Source organism: Schistocerca piceifrons, chromosome 9 (assembly GCF_021461385.2).
Source record: "Schistocerca piceifrons isolate TAMUIC-IGC-003096 chromosome 9, iqSchPice1.1, whole genome shotgun sequence".
Taxonomy (NCBI): domain Eukaryota; kingdom Metazoa; phylum Arthropoda; class Insecta; order Orthoptera; family Acrididae; genus Schistocerca; species Schistocerca piceifrons.
Window position 1 is genome coordinate 98382104 of NC_060146.1, and position 22180 is coordinate 98404283.

At 45.5% G+C, this 22180-nt stretch overlaps 1 protein-coding gene across 1 annotated transcript in view; it reads left to right on the top strand.

Annotated features, from left to right (window-relative positions):
• Nucleotides 1-21470, top strand: part of LOC124717286 (histone-lysine N-methyltransferase EHMT2-like) — a 50301-nt gene extending 28831 nt beyond the window's left edge. The window contains exon 4 of the mRNA XM_047244101.1: nucleotides 20860-21470. Coding sequence (XP_047100057.1) covers nucleotides 20860-21439 — 580 coding nt within the window. The 3' untranslated portion in view covers nucleotides 21440-21470. The remainder of the gene's footprint in view (nucleotides 1-20859) is intronic.
• Nucleotides 21471-22180: the final 710 nt, after the last annotated feature.

The window sequence follows — 22180 nt, forward strand, 5'->3', positions numbered from 1 at the left end:
AGAGGTTAGCACAGGAAAGAAATTCGTGGCGGGCCGCGTCACACTAATCAGTAGACTGATGACCAAAAAAAAAAAAAAAAATGTGAAGATCATCCTTTCTCCTAGTGTTGTAGCCATGTACACTGCTATTACTTTTGAATTCGTTCGGATTGTTAATAACAAATTTCATAAGTGAATATATGTATTGTGAGGCTACAGGGAAGATTGCTAGCTCTTTAAATAAGTGTCTGCAAGATGATCTTGGATGAGCTCCAGCAATTATTCTGATTACACGCTTTTGTGCAATGAAAACTTTTTACTCAATGATAAGTTACCCGAGAATATGATGCCATACGAAAGCACAGAATGAAAATAGGCGTGGTAAGCTAATTTACTCAGATGTATATCGCCAAAATTTGCAATGACCCTAATAGGTTAAGTAGCTGAATTCAAACGTTTCAGCAGATCGTCTGTGTGTTTTTGTCCAATTCAACCCCTCATCAATGCAAACACCTAGAAATTTTGAATATTCTATCTTAGCTGCCGATTTCTGATCGAAGTCTATATTTATTAATGGGGTCATTCCATTTACTGCGTGGAACTGTATAGTTTGTCAAAGTTTAGTGAGAGCCCATTTGCAGAGATCCACTTAATGATTTTCTCAAAAACATCATTTACAATTTCACCAGTTAATTCTTGTCTGTCAGGTGTGATAGCTATACTTGTATCATTGGCAAAAGCACCAGTTTTGCATCTTCGTGAATATAGAATGGCAAGTCATTAATACATATTAAGAACAGCAGAGGACCCAAGACCGAACCTTGCGGCACCCCATTCTTGATTCTTCCCCAGTTTCAGAATTCACCAGTTTTTTGCATATTATGTGAACTGTTTATTTCAACTTTCTGCACTCTTCCAGTTAGGTATGATTTAAACCATTTGAGCACTGCCCCATTCATATCACAGTAGTTGAGCTTATCTGGAAGTATTCCATGATTTACACAGTCAAAAGCCTTTGATAGATCACAAAAAATCCCAATGGGTGACTTCCGGTTACTCAGAGCATTTAACATTTCATTAGTGAAAGTATCTATAGCATTTTCCGTTGAAAAACCCTTCTGGAAACCAAACTGACATGTTGTTAAAATTCTATTTTTACAAAGGTGTGAAGCTACTCTACAATACATTACTTTTTCAAGAATTTTGGATAAGGCAGTCAGGAGAAAGATTGGGCGGTAGTTGTTGACATCAGACGTATCCCTTTTTTATGCAGTGGTTTAACAATGGCATACTTCAGTCTATCTGGGAAAATACCCTGCTTCAGAGAGCTATTACATATGTCGCTAAGAATCCCACTTATTTCTTTAGAACAAGCTTTTATTATCCTGCTGGAAATGCCATCAATGCCATGTGAGCTTTCATTCTTGAGAGAGTTTATTATCCTCCTAATGTGTGTGTGTAAATTGCCTCCAAAAACGTTCAAATGTGTGTGAAATCTTATGGGACTTAACTGCTAAGGTCATCAGTCCCTAAGCTTACACACTACTTAAGCTAAATTATCCTAAGGACAAGCACACACACCCATGCCCGAGGGAGGACTCGAACCTCTGCCGAGACCAGCCGCACAGTCCACGACTGCAGCGCACTAGACCACTCGGCTAATCCCGCACAGCAAATTGCCTCCCCTCTTTTGCTTTATAGTATGCAACGTTTGTAAACAACACCAGGTCTTGACAGACCGTGTTTATCCGTTGCCTGGCCCTTGTCCTCATGGGTCATTAAAGTACCAACATAAAGGAAAAGGACTTGCTACAGGCAGCCGTTGCATCACAGTGGCTGAAACTCGTGGAGGTTGAAAAACTGGCCGTGGATGGAAGGTCACTGAAACATAATTGTTTGGTGTTACACGAGGTGCATTCAAGTTCTAAGGCCTGCGATATTTTTTCTCCAGACTGGAAAGAGATAGAAACATGCGCATTGTTTTAAAATGAGGTCGTGTTCATTGTCAATATGTCCCAGAGATGGCAGCACCGTACGGAAGATGGAATTTTACCGCCAGCGGCGAGAATGAGAACTGTTTTAAATACTTAAAATGGCGACGCTTTCCTTACTTGAACAGCATGCAATCATTTGTTTTCTGAATTTGCGTGGTGTGAAACCAATTTAAATTCATCAACAGTTAAAGGAGACATGTGGTGATGGAATTATGTATGTGTCGAAAGTGCGTTCGTGGGTGCAACAGTTTAACGAAGGCAGAACATGGTGTGACAACAAACCGAAACAACCTCGGGCTCGCACAAGCCGGTCTGACGACACGATCGAGAAAGTGGAGAGAATTGTTTTGGGGGATCGCCGAATGACTGTTGAACAGATCGCCTCCAGAGTTGGCATTTCTGTGGGTTCTGTGCACACAATCCTGCATGACGACCTGAAAATGCGAAAAGTGTCATCCAGGTGGGTGCCACGAATTCTGACGGACGACCACATGGCTGCCCATGTGGCATGTTGCCAAACAATGTTGACACACAACGACAGCTTGAATGGGACTTTCTTTTCGTCGGTTGTGACAATGGATGAGACGTGGATGCCATTTTTCAATCCAGAAACAAAGCGTCAGTCAGCTCAATGGAAGCACACAGATTCACTGCCACCAAAAAAATTTCGGGTAACCGCCAGTGCTGAAAAAATGATGGTGTCCATGTTCTGGGACACCGAGGGCGTAATCCTTACCCATTGCGTTCCAAAGGGCACTACGGTAACAGGTGCATCCTACGAAAATGTTTTGAAGAACAAATTCCTTCCTGCACTGCAACAAAAACGTCCGGGAAGGGCTGCGCGTGTGCTGTTTCACCAGTACAACGCACCCGCACATCGAGCTAACGTTACGCAACAGTTTCTTCGTGATAACAACTTTGAAGTGATTCCTCATGCTCCCTACTCACCTGACGTGGCTTCTAGTGACTTTTGGCTTTTTCCAACGATGAAAGACACTCTCCGTGGCCGCACATTCACCAGCCGTGCTGCTATTGCCTCAGCGATTTTCCAGTGGTCAAAACAGACTCCTAAAGAAGCCTTCGCCGCTGCCATGGAATCATGGCGTCAGCGTTGTGAAAAATGTGTACGTCTGCAGGGCGATTACGTCGAGAAGTAACGCCAGTTTCATTGATTTTGGGTGAGTAGTTAATTAGAAAAAAAGATCGGAGGCCTTAGAACTTGAATGCACCTCGTATATCTGCTTCTAGTGCAGGATAATCAATTTTTTGTATTCTAGGATATATAAATTCAGTCTTTGTTGTTGTGGGAAACGAGTCACAAGTGGCTGGACAGAAATGACACGTTGGATGGCCCCAGTGCGTTTGGCATGAAAGCAGTCTCTCCCGATGTCCACGGACATAGACGTCACCTGCTTTTTGTGTTGAGTCATCTGACTGGCCTAGTGGCGCCAGCTGTGCAGGCTCTGGGTTGTTTATCACACATCCACATCACAACTCGGTGTCCGGAATGCGTGGCGTTTGGGGCTACCGCCATCTCGGTTCCAGGGCAGAACTGGCTGTAGTCCCTGTGTGCTCTCTCGGCACGCAGGTCTCGCTGGCCGTTTCTTGGGTCAAGTAGTGTCAGTAGTGTCAGGAAGCGACCTCACACAACATCCCATCACTGGTACAATTTACCCATTCGTATTCTTATTTCCTATTTTTTCGTAGTTTGTATTATTTCGCAGTCTTTCTTGCATCCTTCTACAGCCCGGTTCTCGATAGAAGCTGCAGACACCGACGAAAGATCATAGTACCACTTAAGTACATCTAAGGTTCTTGTTGGTCCACCGTGACATTGGATACCGCCTGGTGGGGTTGCGGGCTCGTGACGCGGTAGCAAAAGTATGTAAGCAGATCACACGCGGAAGTGGAAATACGCTAGCGACGGTAGGAGTTGCAAATGGGAAAATCCATTGAGACAAGCGACTTTGACAAAGAGCAGACTACACTACTGGCCATTAAAATCGCTACACCACGAAGATGACGTGCTACAGATGCGAAATTTAACGACAGGAAGAAGGTGCTGTGATATGCAAATGATTACCTTTTCAGAGTATTCACACAAGGCTGGCGCCGGTGGCGACACCTACAACCTGCTGACATGAGGGAAGTTTCCAAACGATTTCTCATACACAAACAGCAGTTGACCGGCGTTGCCTAGTGAAACGTTGTTGTGATGCCACATGTAAGGAAGAGAAATGCATACCATCACGTTTCCGACTTTGATAAACGTCGGATTGTAGCCTATCGCGATTACGGTTTATCGTATCGGGACATTGCTGCTCGCGTTGATCGAGATACAATGACTGTTACCAGAATATGAAATCGGTGGGTTCAGGATGGTAATACGGAACGCCGTGCTCGATACCAACGGCCTCGTATCACTAGCAGTCGCGATGACAGTCATCTTATCCGCATGGCTGTAACGGATCGTGCAGCCACGTCTCGATCCCTGAGTCAACAGATAGGGGCGTTTGCAAGACAACAACCATCTGCACTAACAGTTCGACGACGTTTGCAGCAGCATTATCAGCTCGGAGACCATGGCTGCGGTTACCCTTGACGCTGCATCACAGACAGGAGCGCCTGCGATGGTGTACTCAACGACTAATCTGGCTGCACGAATGGAAAAACGTTATTTTTTCGGATGAATCCAGGTTCTGTTTACAGCATCATGATGGTCGCATCCGTGTTTGGCGACATTGTGGTGAACGCACATTGGAAGCGTGTATTCGTCGTCGCCATACTGCCGTATCATCCGGCGTGATGGTATGGGGTGCCATTGGTTACACGTCTCGGTCGCCTCTTGTTCGTATTGACGGCACTTTGAACAGTGGACGTAACATTTCAGATGTGTTACGACCCGTGGCTCTACTCCTCATTTGATCCCTGCGAAACCCTACATTTCAGCAGGATAATGCACGACCGCATGTTGTAGGTCCTGTATGGGCCTTTCTGGATATAGAAAATGTTCGACTGTTGCCCTGGCCAGCATATTCTCCAGATGTCTCACCAATTGAAAACGTCTGGGCAATGGTGGCCGAGCAACTGGCTCGTCACGATACGCCAGTCACTACTGTGGTATCGGGTTGAAGCTGCATGGGCAGCTGTGCCTGTACACGCCATCCAAGCTCTGTTTGACTCAATGCCCAAGCGTATGAAGGCCGTTATTATTGCCAGAGGTGGTTGTTCTGGGTACTGATATCTCAGGATCTACGCTCCCAAATTGCGTGAAAATGTACTTGTCAGTTCTAGTATAATATATTTTAATGGCGAGTAGTGTATTATTACACAGAGCCTGTGAACGAGTATCTCGGAAACAGTGAAGCTGGTCGAATGTTCACATTCTACTATTGTGAGCATCTACGGGAAGAGGTAGATGGATGGTTAAAGTACCACTAGGCGCTAAATGGTTGGATGTCCACGACCGTCCCCAGAACGTGGGGTTCGGAGGCTTGTCTGCTCTGTAAAGTAACGTAGTTAGCGATCTGGTGCATGTGTGCCGAAAGATCACAATGCAGGTGTATGCTCAAGTGCTTCGGAGCACACCCTTCATCGTACATTGTTGGACATGGAGCTCTGCAGGAGACCACCCCTACGTGTTCAAATTTTGACCCAGCTACATGGTCAATTACGATAGCAGTGGGTACAGAATCTTAGGAATTCGACCGTCGATCAATCGCAACGAGTCGGCTCTTCTGGTGAATCACAGTTTTCCTACACGAGGTCCCTGGTCGTCTCCATTAACGCCGTCTTCGAGGTGAACGGCGGCTCGAAATGTGCAGCGCGCTACGGGCGCAGGCTGTTGGGAGCAGTATTATGCTACGGGTGACGTTCTCCTGAACTTGCATGGGACCTGTGGTAGTAACCGAAGGTGCGCCGACAGCTGGGAACCACCTGCATTCCTTCGTGCTTGCTGTCTCCCGCGACGGCGATGTCATCTTTCAGTGTCTCGGAGCCAGAATAGCGCTGCAGTGGTTTGAGGAGCAGTATAGTGAAGCCACGTTGATGCCTCGGTGGGCAAATTCGCCTGATGTAAATGCCACGGAAACAATCTGGATCGTATCAGGCGACATCACCGCGTACGAAAATCAGCGGCTGGTTATCTATGCGAATTTCATGACCTGCGCGCAGACAGCTAATGCCACATACGTCCAAAAACCTACGAACAAAGTGGCGGATCCCTGATACGCAGAATCAGTGTAGTACTTCGGTCCAAAGACGGAAAAATAACTTGTTTTGGGTCATCAGTGTATATTCAGTTTCAGAAAGAAAGTGTACGATATTCGAGTGGAACAGATGCTAAAGGAACTACAAGATGCGAATAGCCAACCAGGACCCCGCAAAGCACGTAACTATCCTGCCGAGAGCATCGCGAGAAGTCACGGCTAATATACCTGAAGAAGCGAGGTTTCAGGGGTCATTGTTCTTTTGTTCAGCATATCCCGGACAGCAATAGGGGAAAGAAATACAGTAGAAGAAGAATGGGTAGCTTTCAGGAATGAAATAGTGAAGGCAGCAGAGGATCAAGTAGGTAAACAGACGAGGGCTAGTAGAAATCCTTCGGTAACAGAAGAGATACTGAATTTAATTGATGAAAGGAGAAAATACAAAAATGCAGTAAATGAAGCAGTCAAAAAGGAATACAAACGTCTCAAAAATGAGATCGACAGGAAGTGCAAAATGGCTAAGCAGGCATGACTAGAGGACAAATGTAAGGATGTAGATGCTCCTCACGAGCGGTAACATAGATACTGCCTACAGGAAACTAAAGAGACCTTCGGAGAAAAGAGAACCACTTGCATGAATATCAAGAGCTCAGATGGAAACCCACTTCTAAGCAAAGAACGGAAAGCAGAAAGGTGGAAGGAGTATATAGAGGGTCTATACAGGGTCGATGTTCCTGAGGACAATATTATGGAAATGGAAGAGGATGTAGATGAAGATGAAATTGGAGATATGATACTGCGTGAAGAGTTTGACAGAGCACTGAAAGACCTAAGTCGAAACAAGGCCCCGGGAGTAGACAACATTCCATTAGAACTACTGACAGCCTTAGGAGAGCCAGTCCTGACAAAACTCTACCATCTGGTGAGCAAGATGTATGAGACTCGCGAAATTCCCTCAGACTTCAAGAAGAATGTAATAATTCGAATCCCAAAGAAAGCAGGTGTTGACACATGTGAAAATTACCGAACTATCAGTTTAATAACTCACAGCTGCAAAGTGCTAACGCGAATTCTTTACAGACAATGGAAAAACTACCCTACGACTTATCTTAGAAGAAAGATTAAGGAAGGGCAAACCTACGTTTCTAGCATTTGTAGACATAGAGAAAGCTATTAACAATGTTGACTTGAATACTCTCTTTCAAACTCTGAAGGTGGCAGGGGTAAAATACAGGGAGCGAAAGGCTATTTACAATTTGTAGAGAAAGCTGATGGCAGTTATAAGAGTCGATGGACATGAAAGGGAAGCAGTGGTTGGGAAGGGAGTGAGACAGGGTTGTGGCATCTCCACGATGCTATTCAATCTGTATATTGAGCAAGCAGTAAAGCAAACAAAAGAAAAATTCGGAGTAGGAATTAAAATCCATGGAGAAGAAATAAAAACTTTGACGTTCGCCAATGACATTGTAATTCTGTCAGAGACAGCAAAGGACTTGGAAGACCAGTTGAACGGAATGGACAGTGTCTTGAAAGGAGGCTATAAGATGAACATCAACAAAAGCAAAACGAGGATCAGGGAATGTAGTCGAATTAAGTCGGGTGATGCTGAGGGAATTAGATTAGGAAATGAGACACTTAAAGTAGTAAAGGAGCTTAGCTATTTGGGAAGCAACATAACTGATGATGGTCGAAGTAGAGAGGATATAAATGTAGACTGGCAATGGCAAGGAAAGCGTTTCTGAAGTAGATAAATGTGTTAACATCGAGTATTGATTTAAGTGTCAGGAAGTCGTTTCTGAAAGTATTTGTATGGAGTGTGGCCATGTATGGAAGTGAAACGTGGACGATAAATAGTTTAGACAAGAAGAGAATATAAGCTTTCTAAATGTGGTGCTACAGAAGAATGCTGAAGATTAGATGGGTAGATCACATAACTAATGAGGAGGTAGTGAATAGAATTGGGGAGAAGAGGAGTTTGTGGCACAACTTGACTAGAAGAAGGGATCGGTTGGTAGGACATGTTCTGAGGCATCAAGGGTTCACTAATTTAGTACTGGAGAGCAGCGTGGAGGGTAAAAATCGTAGAGGGAGACCAAGAGATGAATACACTAAGCAGATTCAGAAGGATGTAGGTTGCAGTAGGTACTCGGAGATGAAGAAGCTTGCACAGGATAGAGTAGCGTGGAGAGGTGCATCAAACCAGTCTCAGGACTGAAGACCACAACAACAACAACATCCCAGCAATCTAGTGTGGAACGGGGTACAGGTTTTTGAACCGTGAATTTACTTTCAAAATCTTTTCTTAAAGAATTTACTTTATTTACTAGCGATTCATCAAGAACATTAACACATTTAATCACACTAGGTGAGTGTGGAAGTAGTAACTGATGAAAATGAAATTACCTTTAACAAATGGGAATTTTATTCATAGAAGCCTTTTCAAAAACAGATTTAAAATTTATAAGCAGAAAAGGACCCTCGAAATATCAAGTTACAATTTTATTAAGAGGCAGAAAGAGTAATATTGACAGTATGAGCCTTCGGGCTGAGAATCTTACCGCTCCCTTTCAACACGGCCGTAGTCACGACCGCTCACAACAACCTCTGAAAGACTACACTGGTGCAAATCTGCAACACACCAGATTACTTTAAACTAAAAATTTTAACAACTCACATAAACACATTAACTATGCACCCCGTAAGAGGGATGGAAATGGTACAAATAAATTATTTGCCACCGCAAGTGCAATTTGTTTTTAAAAGGACTCTGACGGTGGAAGGGTGGCAACTTTATAAAAATGACTATTTAAATAAAAGCCATGAAATTCAGACTTACATAAAATGTGTAACATGCTCTACATTACACATATGCCGCCTCGCAAGATGATAGGCAAGATAAAATCATATTTCAGGAATTCGGCCTTTAAACCTTACTTCTATAAATTCGTTAACAGCCAGTCATGAGAGAGGCAGCTATTAACGAACGGCAGACCGACCGACAGATAGACAGACACTAACTGCCTAATAAATTCGGACGAGAGACAGACGAACAAGCTAAGAACGGGAGGCTGACCAAGAAAACAAGTAGAATTTAACAAGTAAATGAAACAACATATCACGGATCACTTAACTTCTAATAAACTGCGATGTCTGCGAAGACCAGGCGCAGCACCCCAAAACGTTCTCCCGAACCGTCCGCTACCAGCCGCTTCAACGGACGCAGGAAGGCGCGTCGATCTCCCGTCTCACGGCGTCGCAGCTCGCCCCAGCCAGTCCGATGTCGTGGGTTGACTCCTGTTGCTCTCGTGTCGGCCGCGAAGCCACTATCCCTCGCTATACGGCGCGGTCCACCGGACTGACGTGGCGACCTCACATGCGCCGACGCTCAAGACGGACAAGTCATCTTGTGTCTCAGTACGCGACCGACCAACCGATCGATCCAACCGCCAATGACCATTGCCTGAACAAACTCGAGCAGACTGGCAGGCTAACACATACTAGCACTCCGGACGACAGACAGACACTGACTGCCCCACACTGACCCGGCTGACCAACTGACCAGACTCCCCGAGACTGACAGACTGACTCACTGCCGAGCTCATAGCGCCCCTTAAATGCACGTGAATAGGCAACCTTTCCCCTTTCTCACCATAAGGAGACACCAAAGCTGCGACTGCCACAGCGCCTCCACCGTCAGAAACGGAGGGCGACTGCGTCACATTACGCGCTGCGGCGCGCTCTTCAAAACAGCAAATCTTACCACTGCTCAGTTTTTGTTTCCGCAGATGCTGAAGCATTCCTCACAAGTGATACTGAAGTGTCTTGTGGGAAACGACCTACATGACCAAAAGATGCTTCCATTTCTTCCTCTGATGTAGGAAGGCTTATTACTCACTCTGGGGGCTTCAGAAGAAACCATACGATGGTAAACTGGTACATCAGCTGCTCCTTTAGCCATCTCCTGGTTGAAAAAGCGGCTAACATGCATCGGTATACTGACAAAAAATAAACGCAAGATGCCACAACAATTTTTGCCTAAGAATGCTAGGGATTTTCATTCCCATCTGTTTGGTTTCCGGAATGATATAATATCAGTTCCCGATTACCGAAAAAAAGAAGGCTGTTTTATTGTTTTTAGCTGTGATGTGCGTACTGTAAGACCTTCGGTACACACACCATCAGATTATTTGACTTGTCGCTCTAACGAAGTAGGCGAGTGTCAGCAATATGTCTCGTGGTCTTATTGTGGCATGTTTATCTTCTGCCGTTAGGTCAGACGATAGAAATGCCACTTGGACGCTTAGAGTAGCAGATTGACGGTTACCAATTTTAAACAGAACTTGATTAATTTCCACACACATTTATGAAAATAATAAAAATCATAGATATTACGTGACTTGATTCTGGATGCTGTTTACAATTGACAATCTGAAGTCCTTTGGTCTTGGTACGTTAATCTTATTCTCACATATCTCTGATACTTGACAAAGTGTCTATACATTTCTCTTCATGGCTATGTACAGGAATATGATAATCTTATTAGGCGCAGACTGAAACTTGACTACAGACAAATGCAGACTAATGCAGACTGACTAATCGGAGGTCTGTACACTCGTTATAATAACTCACGCTTTCAGGTATCACTGCACGAGTGTGATCCGTGAGGAGAAAATGTTCTACGTTAGCAGCAATCTCATTGGCTGCGAGACATATTAATACGCGGATCGGTGGAAGCAGAATTTGGTCCGTGTCTAAGACAGCGCCATCTCGTAGTGCGGAGACGGATGAGCGCTGCGCCTGCGCTGTTGTGCCTAGCGGGCTGCACTCTAGTGGGGAAGTTGTGTACGTGCTGACTACGCGGAACTATGTACACAACATTAGCTTTGCAAGATTCTGAAACTTTTGACGAAGCTACAGATTAACCAGGGATAGTTTTCAGTTACATTGTTACAGCTCTAATGGACACAGCAGGAATCAATAATCAAATGATTTTTCATGCGAAAGAGGTAAATCCAAGAAAGAAGAGAAGGATTTTCCCTCATGAACCTTCAGCTAGTGCAAAGAGCTAAGATTCTTTCACTTCGTACTGACGCACCAATGTTCCTCAAGAAATGGAAAGAACCGTGGATTGAAAGAGGAGAGTGCCACCGAGAAAAGAGGGCGGATTGTGTCACTATCAGGTGGCACTCATGCCGCAGCTTTGATTGCAAAAGGAACGTGAAAACAATGCATACGTGTGGGAAGCATCAAGGAGTTCTCGAAAATGCGCAAGAAAATTAGTGGTAACAGTGCAATCAAAATAAAATGTGACTACTCATACTGCTTCAATATAGAGACTCTATGTGGTTTTGTATTGCAATGACAGAGTGGCGTTGTGCAGTGTCTGCTGAAGAAAAGCGTTGGGGAAGATTGACTGCGACAACACAGAGACACAATGAAAGTTAATTTTTTTATTGTTGAATCAAACAGCGATTCAGCTCACGTAACGTAAGTTTAATTTACCGTTGTATATGGGAACGAAGTTTTTCGCGACGGGACTTATATGTAAAGCATTCTCGGTATTCTTGCCACGTTAGTTCTGGATAAAATCTCGAGCTCTCGACGATTACTTCCATCTTCATCGTCAGGAGCTGACTGTCTTCACGGCTGCTTTTTTTTTCCTTTATTGAATTTCGATTCCCCCCGAAGGGGGCGGGCTGGCAGCAGCTTATTACGTTGCTCAGCAGCCTACAGACATTTTAAGACGTAAGAAGTAGATAAGAAACAATAAAAGCAGGTGATAAAACGGTGACTTAAATTGTAAAACGGCGGAAAATTGGGGAAAGTTAAAACATAAAGGAAAGGGTTGACAAAGCTAATAAAATACACAGTAAGCAGACAGGTAACACAGTAGACAGACAATTAAAAAAACATGGCGACAGTCTGGTTTCTGTTCGCAAGAGATATAAAAATCACACCCAGCGACAGTATGATGTCCGTTCGCAACACTTCGGACAAGACACACAACACTGAACACTCACTGTAAACACTGCACTAAAATGTCGACACAAAGATGACACACTGTAGCCAAGGGCAGATTGGGGGGGGGGGGGAGGCTACCTGGACAGATGGGAGGGGGAAAAGGAGGGAGGAGCGGAAAAACGAAAGGGGGGGAACCAAAGGAGGGAGATGCATGTCTGCCTTCGTTGAAGGCTTTTACCCAACGTGCCACTGTTCTGTACCGCAATGCCGATTCCCCGCACGCCTCTTGAAGACCTCGATGACACTGTCGTGCTGTACGAACTCTGGCACTTTCAATCTTGATCCAACTCAGTGCGCACGTCGGTGACGTGGGACGGGCGAGTGCATTTACTCGGAGGTAAGGTAGGTATGTCAACAACGTGTGCTATCAGCGACAATAGTAGATTCCATTGCATAGTGTCACCACAGCAGTGTTGCCACTATTTAAGTTCCAGCCTACGTATTAAGCTGCAGGTGCAACGTTTATGAGCGGTTTGCACTGGCGTCATTTAATTTGAGTGCACCTTCACTGGTTTCATCGCGAAAGACTTATTCGTCTGTTTTCAACGTATTAAAATCAGTTCAGTAACATTACTGCTTGTGTAAGGTACCGCTTCTCGGCACTTCCCACCACAACTGAATGATATCTTAGTGTTAGATACATGTTGATACCTATAATTATGACAGCAACGACTGTATAATATTCTACAGTAACGTAGAGAGGAAAAAGTGAGCCATACTTTATAAATGAAAAAAAATTGTTCCCAGAGTATCATCAATTTTTTATGTCGTGTTCTTGGTACTTTTTCTGATTAAATCCTAAGATACACCCATCTCGTGTTAGTGTTCCTACATACATTAAACTAAAAATAGCAGAGCCACCTGGAATATGTACACTCATGTTCAGAGAAAACAGAACATCTTGAGCGACTACAAGTAGGACGTTCATATTCACAGGATATGTACGTTACTATGTTCTGCAGACACGATTAGCATTTGAACCATGTCGGCCAGCAGGTTCAAGGCCAACATCGATATCGCGTCGCAACACCACCTACCGGTAAGGTATGCCTGCCGCTCTCGTTGTCGCTGTAAAATAAACGTAAGGGATCAGTGTAACATGATCAGACGTGGAGGACGCCTCGCAGACGTATGAGCGATCCGTACCGTCAAATCAGTGAGTTCGAAAGAGGGCGCATTATTGGTGTGAGAGAATGTGATGCATCAATGCGGGAAATTTCTGTTCGTGTGGCAATGCACGACAGACCTGCACCCTTCTCGGCTCCACATCAACAGTGGAAAAGTGTAACAAATCGTACACTACCAGAGGTGACCGTCACCGTTTATTACAGCATGAGTTACGTGCGCGTCGTCCACTTTTCTGCCTGTCTTTGACGAATGTGCAGAAAGGTTCTAGACGTGAATGATGCATGGACCGACGTCGCTAGTGACAGGAATGGCATCCGATAGTGTTTTCTGACGAATCTAGTTTCTGTTTGTCTGAAAGTAATGGCCGCATTTCGGTTCGCTCCAGAGAGGGGGAGCGGCATCACAGTGACTGCATTGGCACGAGACTTTCACGGCCGACTCGAGGCCTTATGGTGTGGGGGTGCTGTTGGGTACAGCCATAAATCACAGTTTGTGTGTGTCCAGCACACTGTGACTGTAATGCCACTTCCTCGGACGAGAAATAAAAAATCAAAAATTAGCTCCCAATACCCCAAAGATTTCCCCCCAAGTCCCAAATTCCCAGAAAAGTGAATAAGCGAACGAAGTTCCATTTATCACTATGATTAGGACAATAACAAGTAATTAAATCAGGAATCAAAGACTTGACAATTTAGCAATCTACGAAAGAAAGATTAAATTTCAGTAAAATTAAAATCAAAATCATAATAAATCGCAGAATTAGCATAAATTAACATTCGCAAAGTAGAACCAACGATCCCAAAGAATGCTCCGTGTGAGTGCTCTTTGGGAATCGTGAGTAATGACTAAGTATAATTCAATGCATTGTCAGTACGTTACGATTGTTAGCCGAAGCAGGTCATGTATCTGAATGCTCGTACATGCAGGCGCGCTTAGAATGTTTTTGAAATTGAATAATTGCGATCTATTATGACGCAGTAATACGATCTTCTGACTTCAAATATCACGACATTAGAATTCAAACGGAGTACTTTTATCCACTACAATAAAGTGAACTTTTAACTAGATAATTGAACTAAACATTACTTAGACAGTGATTTAGGTAACGAACACTGATAGACAATTTTCATTCATAATAGCCAGTGGTTTATGGAACTTTAATGATAGGTCCGAAGCATACAATTTAAATCCCCCCAACACCTGGGAAAGTTTTCTTCTCAAGGCTCGGTTAGAAAGTGACTGATATTGTGCAATAAAACATCCTCTCGTGCCAAGTCGTGCATTTGTGATTTAAAATTCTATCAAATTCTTGACAAGAAACTCCCGAGTAATAATTACGCGCGGCGATAATATTTGACTGTAGCACTCGGCACTTGTGTAGAATCTTTGACTCAAATAACAAGCCCACTGTTACGATTTCTTAGATACTTGAAATTACGACCAGCTTGTAGGGAATTTGTTGTGGATGTGACTGCATTGGTTTTATCATTAATATTTCGTCATTAATCAGTTAAACATCGATTACGAACGATTAATTACTATTATTGGTGAAGTAAATATCTCACGCACGTCGACATTTCGTTTGTGTACCGTCGTCATCGTAACTTGATAACGATCACAACACTGTACCGACATTCGGGAGGACGACGGTTCAATCCCGTCTCCAGCCATCCTGATTTAGGTTTTCCGTGATTTCCCTAAATCGTTTCAGGCAAATGCCGGGATGGTTCCTTTGAAAGGGCACGGCCGATTTCCTTCCCCATCCTTCCCTAACCCGAGCTTGCGCTCCGTCTCTAATGACCTCGTTGTCGACGGGACGTTAAACACCGCTAACCTAATCTAACTGTACCGACTGTAGCCGAGTTTTAGCCGAGTCCAAGTACAAATCAAACCAAATCATCAAGAAGAAGAGCCGTTATATGACCTTCGTGAATGACATTCTGCGACCCGTAGCTGTACTCTTTGTACACACTGCCCCAGACACCATTTTCCGTCGAGATAACGCACGACCACATTTTGCTGCATGAACGTGTGCCTTCTTGGTGCCGCAGGATGTCAGCCTTTTGCTCTGACCCGCCATATCAGCAGTCTTGTCGCCTATCGAAAACGTGTGGGATGTGGTGAAGCGACGGGCGCACCGCCCCATCACCCAGTGTCGACCACCATAGATGAACTTTGGAACCAGGTGAATGAAGCGTGGATGGCTATACCACAGGACGCCATTCGTGCCTTATATGCCTCGATGCCATCACGCATGGGACAAGTTATCAGGGCCCATGGTGGACCCTGTGGCTACCAGGCAGCAGGACATGTGCTGAACTGAGGCGACTGAAATGCTAATCATTTCGGCAGTACATACTAGTGTACATGTCCTATGAATATCACATCTCTAATCAATGCGGGAAATTTCTGTTCGTGTAGCATTGCAGGACTGACCTGCATCCTTCTCGGCTCCGCATCGACAGTGGAAAAGTGTAACAAATCGTACATTACCAGAGGTGACAGGCGTTCGCGTCTTACAGTTTTTAAAGCAATAGACAACATTTCTATTACTACCAAGGATTTCGTAGGCGCCCAAGTCATCCTGCATGGTCCATCGCTGTTTTGCGGTGGAGTTTTGAACTTCACTCTCGCTAACAAGGATACGAATGAACACGGTAACGGCTGGGTCACCGTTGCTCTCTTTTCTGCGCACGAGGGTACAAGCATACTGGTCATTACAATGTAATATTTTGGATTGAATCATTGTTACTAATGAAGTTGATATCCATGTGGTATCTGCGAAAATTTTTACAGAAAGTGCTAAGTAACCTTACAATCTAAGAATTTTCATTTTTATACGATACATACACTACTGGCCATTAAAATTGCTACACCACGAAGATGACGTGCTACAGACGCGAAATTTCACCGATAGGAAGAAGATGCTGTGATATGCAAATGATTAGCTTTTCAGAGCATTCACACAAGGCTGGCGCCAGTAGCGACACCTACAACGTGGTGACATGAGGAAAGTTTCCAACCGATTTCTCATACACAAATAGCAGTTGGCCGCCATTGCCTGGTGACACGTTGTTGTGACGCCTCGTGTAAGGAGGAGAAATGCGAACCATCACGTTTCCGACTTTGATAAAGGTCGGATTGTAGCCTATCGCCATTGCTGTTTATCGTATCGCAACATTGCTGCTCGCTTTGGTCGAGATCCAATGACTGTTAGTAGAATATGGAATCGGTGGGTTCAGGAGGCTGATACGGAACGCCGTACTGGGTCCCAACGGCCTCGTATCACTAGCAGTCGACAGGCATCTTATCCGCATGGCTATAACGGATCGTGCAGCCACGTCTCGATCCCTGAGTCAACAGATAGGGACGTTTGCAAGACAACAACCAACTGCACGAATAGTTCGACGACGTTTGCAGCAGCATGGACTATCAGCTCGGAGACCATGGCTGCGGTTACCCTTGACGCTGCATCACAGACAGGAGCGCCTGCGATGGTCTACTCAACGACGAATCTGGGTGCACGAATGGCAAAACGTAATTTTTTCAAACGAATCCAAGTTCTGTTTACAGCATCACGATGGTCGCATCCGTCTTTGGCGACATAGCCGTGAACGCACATTGGAAGCGTGTATTCGTCATCGCCATACTGGCGTATCACCCGGCGTCATGGTATGGGGTGCCATTGGTTACACGTCTCGGTCGCCTCTTCTTCGGATTGACGGCAGTTTGAACAGTGGACGTTGCATTTCAGATGTGTTACGACCCGTAGCTTTACCCTGCGAAATGCTAAATTTCAGCAGGATAATGCACGACCGCATGTTGCAGGTCCTGTACGGGCCTTTCTGGATACAGAAAATGTTCGACTGCTGCCCTGTTGACGGCACTTTGAACAGTGGACGTTGCATTTCAGATGTGTTACGACCCGTGGCTCTACCCTGCGAAATGCTACATTTCAGCAGGATGATGCACGACCGCATGTTGCAGATCCTGTACGGGCCTTTCTGGATACAGAAAATGTTCGACTGCTGCCCTGGCCAGCACATTCTCCACATCTCTCACCAATTGAAAATGTCTGGTCAATGGTGGCCGAGCAACTGGCTCGTCACAATAAGCCAGTCACTACTCTTGATGAACTGTGGTATCGTGTTGAAGCTGCATGGGCAGCTGTACCTGTACACACCATCCAAGCTGTGTTTGACTCAATGCCCAGGCGTATCAAGGCTTTTTTTACGGCCAGAGGGGGTTGTTCTGGTTACTGAATGGAATCATCGGACAGGAACTCAAACCCGGATTTCCCGTTGTATCGGGAGCGGTCGCTGCACCATTTGGCACGACTCAGGGCCAGCCCCAAACCCACATATGTCGTCAACCTCGCGTCTACGACCTGTACTCGTACATCCGTTATTTACATTCCCGCACGGGCCACACGCTGTACAATAAAGTCGCTAACCCGGTATCGGCGGATAAATATGATACTGCAGTGCGCGTGTTACTCTGAGTACGAGCAAAGTTCCTTTGGAAATGTTTGCAGGTCTGGAGGAATGTCGGCGTTCTGGCTTTGATCTCTGTCAGTGCTCTGTGTGTTTTAAAGCTATGGGGCACCATTACTAGTATTCCGTGTTAGACTGTGGGTCAGTGTTGACAGCAATTCACATCAGCGGCAGGCAGAGGTGCATGGTCTCTACCTTTTAAAGCACTGTGCAACCTTTCGTCGTTGGCCTCTGTAGAGGCATCCTGAATTTACATTTTTTTCTTCGTCTGTGAATAGGAAAGATGAAGAATCGAGAAACGAACAGCTGTGAGAACACTAAGATCCATTTTAAGTATATGCAGTGTACTATTTTCACTTGAAACAGCGGCATCAGCACTTACATTTGGGCATTATATTTTATACCAGTAAAAAGTGACCATTTGATTGGTTGACAGAGCGTGGGTTTCTCATGTGCAACACTTCACTCGGCAGAGTAACAAAATAAATTTGCTGTTAACTTCATTCACTTATAAAGAATTTGTTACATTTTACATCTGAGGAAAAGCAACACTCAGCTGTTACGGTCGTTGTACAGGGGGCTTCACATACTGATGACATGACGTCCATCTTTTCTCAGTATCTACAGCGGCGTGAGAGATCTCCGAGGTGTTCAGGAAGCTCAGATTCACTTCGAGCAAATTTTCATATCGTAAATTAGACAAATGCATGGAATGTGCATTTACTCTTATGACCTACATGTTTTGCTGTTACCTTGAGAGGCATTTCCATCACAACAATTAAGGCTGCAAGTCTGTCTGTGTGTGTGTCCTATTATTGTGCAGACGCTTTTATCTGTGCAAAGTGCATGCGTGCATTCGCCAACATGTGTGTTTGCGGAGGGATAGTAGAGACGAGTTAGTATTGTTGCTAAATGTGAATCCTTTTGGCTAAATGGTTTCTTGTATCCCTGATGATGGTGTGTTAAGATATTTGCGAATAAAGGAGCTGAATTTTTTTCTACCACGACAGAATAGTTTTTGTAAAAACCTGGAAATGTGATAAGCTTCGTCACATTTCCAAGTGTCAGAAAGGATTGCTACAGGCAGTATTGACTGCGTGCTCTTTCACTGGGGCCAACGACTGTTTAACAGTGACATCCAGAGGGCAAAGGAACATAGTGGCAGCAATCAGCATGACAAAAGTGGGACAACTGAATTAGATGGAATGTAGGACTTTTCAGCGTAGAGTGGATGAAGATTTTGTGAGGGAGATACATTTGTACCTTAATATACAGAGGCAGTCCCAGTGCTCTGCATCACTGAAGGGAGAGAATTGTAGATTCAACGTTTGTCACTGCAGATGTGTTGGTTGATTGGTTGATTCGGGGGAGGGTACTAAACAGCGAGGTCATCAATCTCTACGGATTAGGGAAGGATGGGGTAGGAAGTCGGCCATGCCCTTTCGAAGGCACTGTCCGTGCATTTTCCTTAAGCTACATAGGGAAATCACGGAAGACCTAAATCAGAATGGCCGGGTCAGTGTTTGAACCGCCGTCCTCCCAAATGCGAGTGAAGCGTGCTAACCTCTGCGACACCTAGCTTTTGCACTACTGGCCATTATAATTGCTACACCAAGAAGAAATGCAGATGATAAACGGGTATTGATTGGACAAATATATTATACTAGAACTGACATGTGATTACATTTTCACGAAATTTGCGTTCATAGACCTTGAGAAATCAGTACCCAGAACAACCACCTCTGGCCGTAATAACGGCCTTGATACGCCTGGGCATTGAGTCAAACAGAGCTTGGATGGTGTGTACAGGTACAGCTGCCCATGCAGCTTCAACACGATACCACAGTTCATCAAGAGTAGTGACTGGTGTATTGTGACAAGCGAACATTGACCAGACGTTTTCAGATGGTGAGAGATGTGGAGAATGTGCTGGCCAGGGCAGCAGTCGAACATTTTCTGTATCCAGAAAGGCCCGTACATGACCTGCAACATGCGGTCGTGCATTATCCTGCTGAAATGTAGGGTTTCGCAGGGATCGAATTAAGGGTAGACCCACGGGTCGTAACACATCTGAAATGTAACGTCCACTGTTCAAAATGCCGTTAATGCGAACAAGACGTGACCGAGACGTGTAAACAATGGCACCCCATATCATCACGCTGGGTGATAAGCCAGTATAGCTATGACGAATACACGCTTCCAATGAGCGTTCAACGCGATGTCGCCAAACACGGATGCGACCATCGTGATGCTGTAAACAAAATTTGGATTCATCCGAAAAAATTACGTTTTGCCATTCGTGCATCCAGGTTCGTCGTCGAGTACACCATCGCAGGCGCTCCTGTCTGTGATGCAGCGTCAAGGGTAACCGCAGCCACGGTCTCCGAGCTGATAGTCCGTGCTGCTGCAAACGTCGTCGAACTGTTCGTGCAGATGGTTATTGTCTTGCAAACGTCCCTATCTGTTGACTCAGGGATCGAGATGTGGATGCACGATCCGTTACCGCCATGCGGATAAGATGCCTGTCATCTCGACTGCTAGTGATACGAGGTCGTTGGGATCCAGCACGGCATTCCGTTTACCCTCTTGAACCCACCGATTCCATATTCTGCTAACAGACATTGGATCTGGACCAACGCGAGCAGCAATGTCGCGATACGATAAACCGCAATCGCGATATGCTACAATCCGACCTTTATCAAAGTCGGAAACGTGATGGTACGCATTTCTCTTCTTTACACGAGGCATCACAATAACGTTTCACCAGGCAACGCCGGTCAACTGTGTATGAGAAATCGGTTGGAAACTTCCCTCATGCCAGCACGTTGTAGGTGTCGCCACCGGCGCCAACCTTGTGTAAATGCTCTGAAAACCTAATCATTTGTATATCACAGCAGCTTCTTCCTGTCGGTTAAATTTCGCGTCTGTAGCACGTCATCTTCGTGGTGTAGCACTTTTAATGGCCAATAGTGTAGATCTGCTTCCGTGATCAGATGTGTGTATGGCAACGTGTGAGAATGTCTTTGTTTTGTGCAGGAGACTTTCGGGAAGAGAGAAGGGCAGGAGGCTGCTGGAAGCAGCTCAGCAGTCACGAATGTCAGAAATGCGAGCCGTGCTGGCTGCAGGTGCGGACGTGGGGGCGACGGACAGCGACGGTTGGACCGCCCTGCACTGGGTGGCAAGAAACGGACAGGTGGAGATGGCCAAGTGTCTACTGGCTGCAGGGGCAGACGTCGAGGCCAGGGGGCAGTGGAAATGGACCGCCCTGTTCTGGGCAGCACGACAGGGGCAGGTGGAGGTGGCGAAGGCCTTGCTTTCCGCAGGGGCTGACCTGGAGGCGAGGGACATCTGGCAGAACACGCCCCTGTTCCTGGCTGCAATGACTGGACACACGGCTGCCGTGCGCTTTCTGGTGGCGTCCTGTGCCGACCCCAACGCCACGGAGGAGAATGCGACGACTCCGCTGCACTGGGCAGCGTACAATGGGCACGCAGATGCAGCAGCTGCACTGTTGGAGGCAGGCGCCGACAAGGGGGCCAGGAATAGATTTGGACGCACCCCTCAGGATGAGGCCAGGAAATGGAACGACCGGCAGCTGATAAACATGCTTAGCTGAATCCAGCACTCCAGAAAAATGTCTGTTGTGTATAAACAGCTGCGTTTTTTTAAATAAATTATACAAAAATATTAACCTGTACTCAATATTTGCACCCACATTTACATAGTACATGTAAGTAGTGTAACAAAATGGCAACAAAAGGGACGTAGGAGATTTCTATTTCTCGGTTCTAAAAGGGCCAATGTCAAGAATCTTAGTTTTATAAGTTTCTGAATATTTTCTGTCATTTTCTGACAACTATTAACAGTATGAATCTTCCTGGCAGATTAGAACTGTGTGCCCAACCGAGACTCGAACTCGGGACCTTTGCCTTTCGCGGGCAAGTGCTCCACCATCTGAGCTACCGACCGGGCGTGAGTCGTGCTTCGGTAGCTCAGATGGTAGAGCAGTTGCCCGCGAAAGGCAAAGGTCCCGAGTTCGTGTCTCGGTCGGGCACACAGTTTAATCTGCCAGGAAGTTTCATATCAGCGCACACTCCGCTGCAGAGTGAAAATCTCATTCTATTAACAGTATATTTGGGGCTGGTTCAAAAATGGTTCAAGTGGCTCTGAGCACTCTGCGACTTAACTTCTGAGGTCATCAGTCGGCTAGAACTTAGAACTAATTAAACCTAACTAACGTAAGGACATCACACACACCCATGCCCGAGGCAGGATTCGAACCTGCGACCGTAGCGGTCGCTCGGCTCCAGACTGCAGCGCCTAGAACCGCACGGCCACTACGGCCATCTATTTCTTA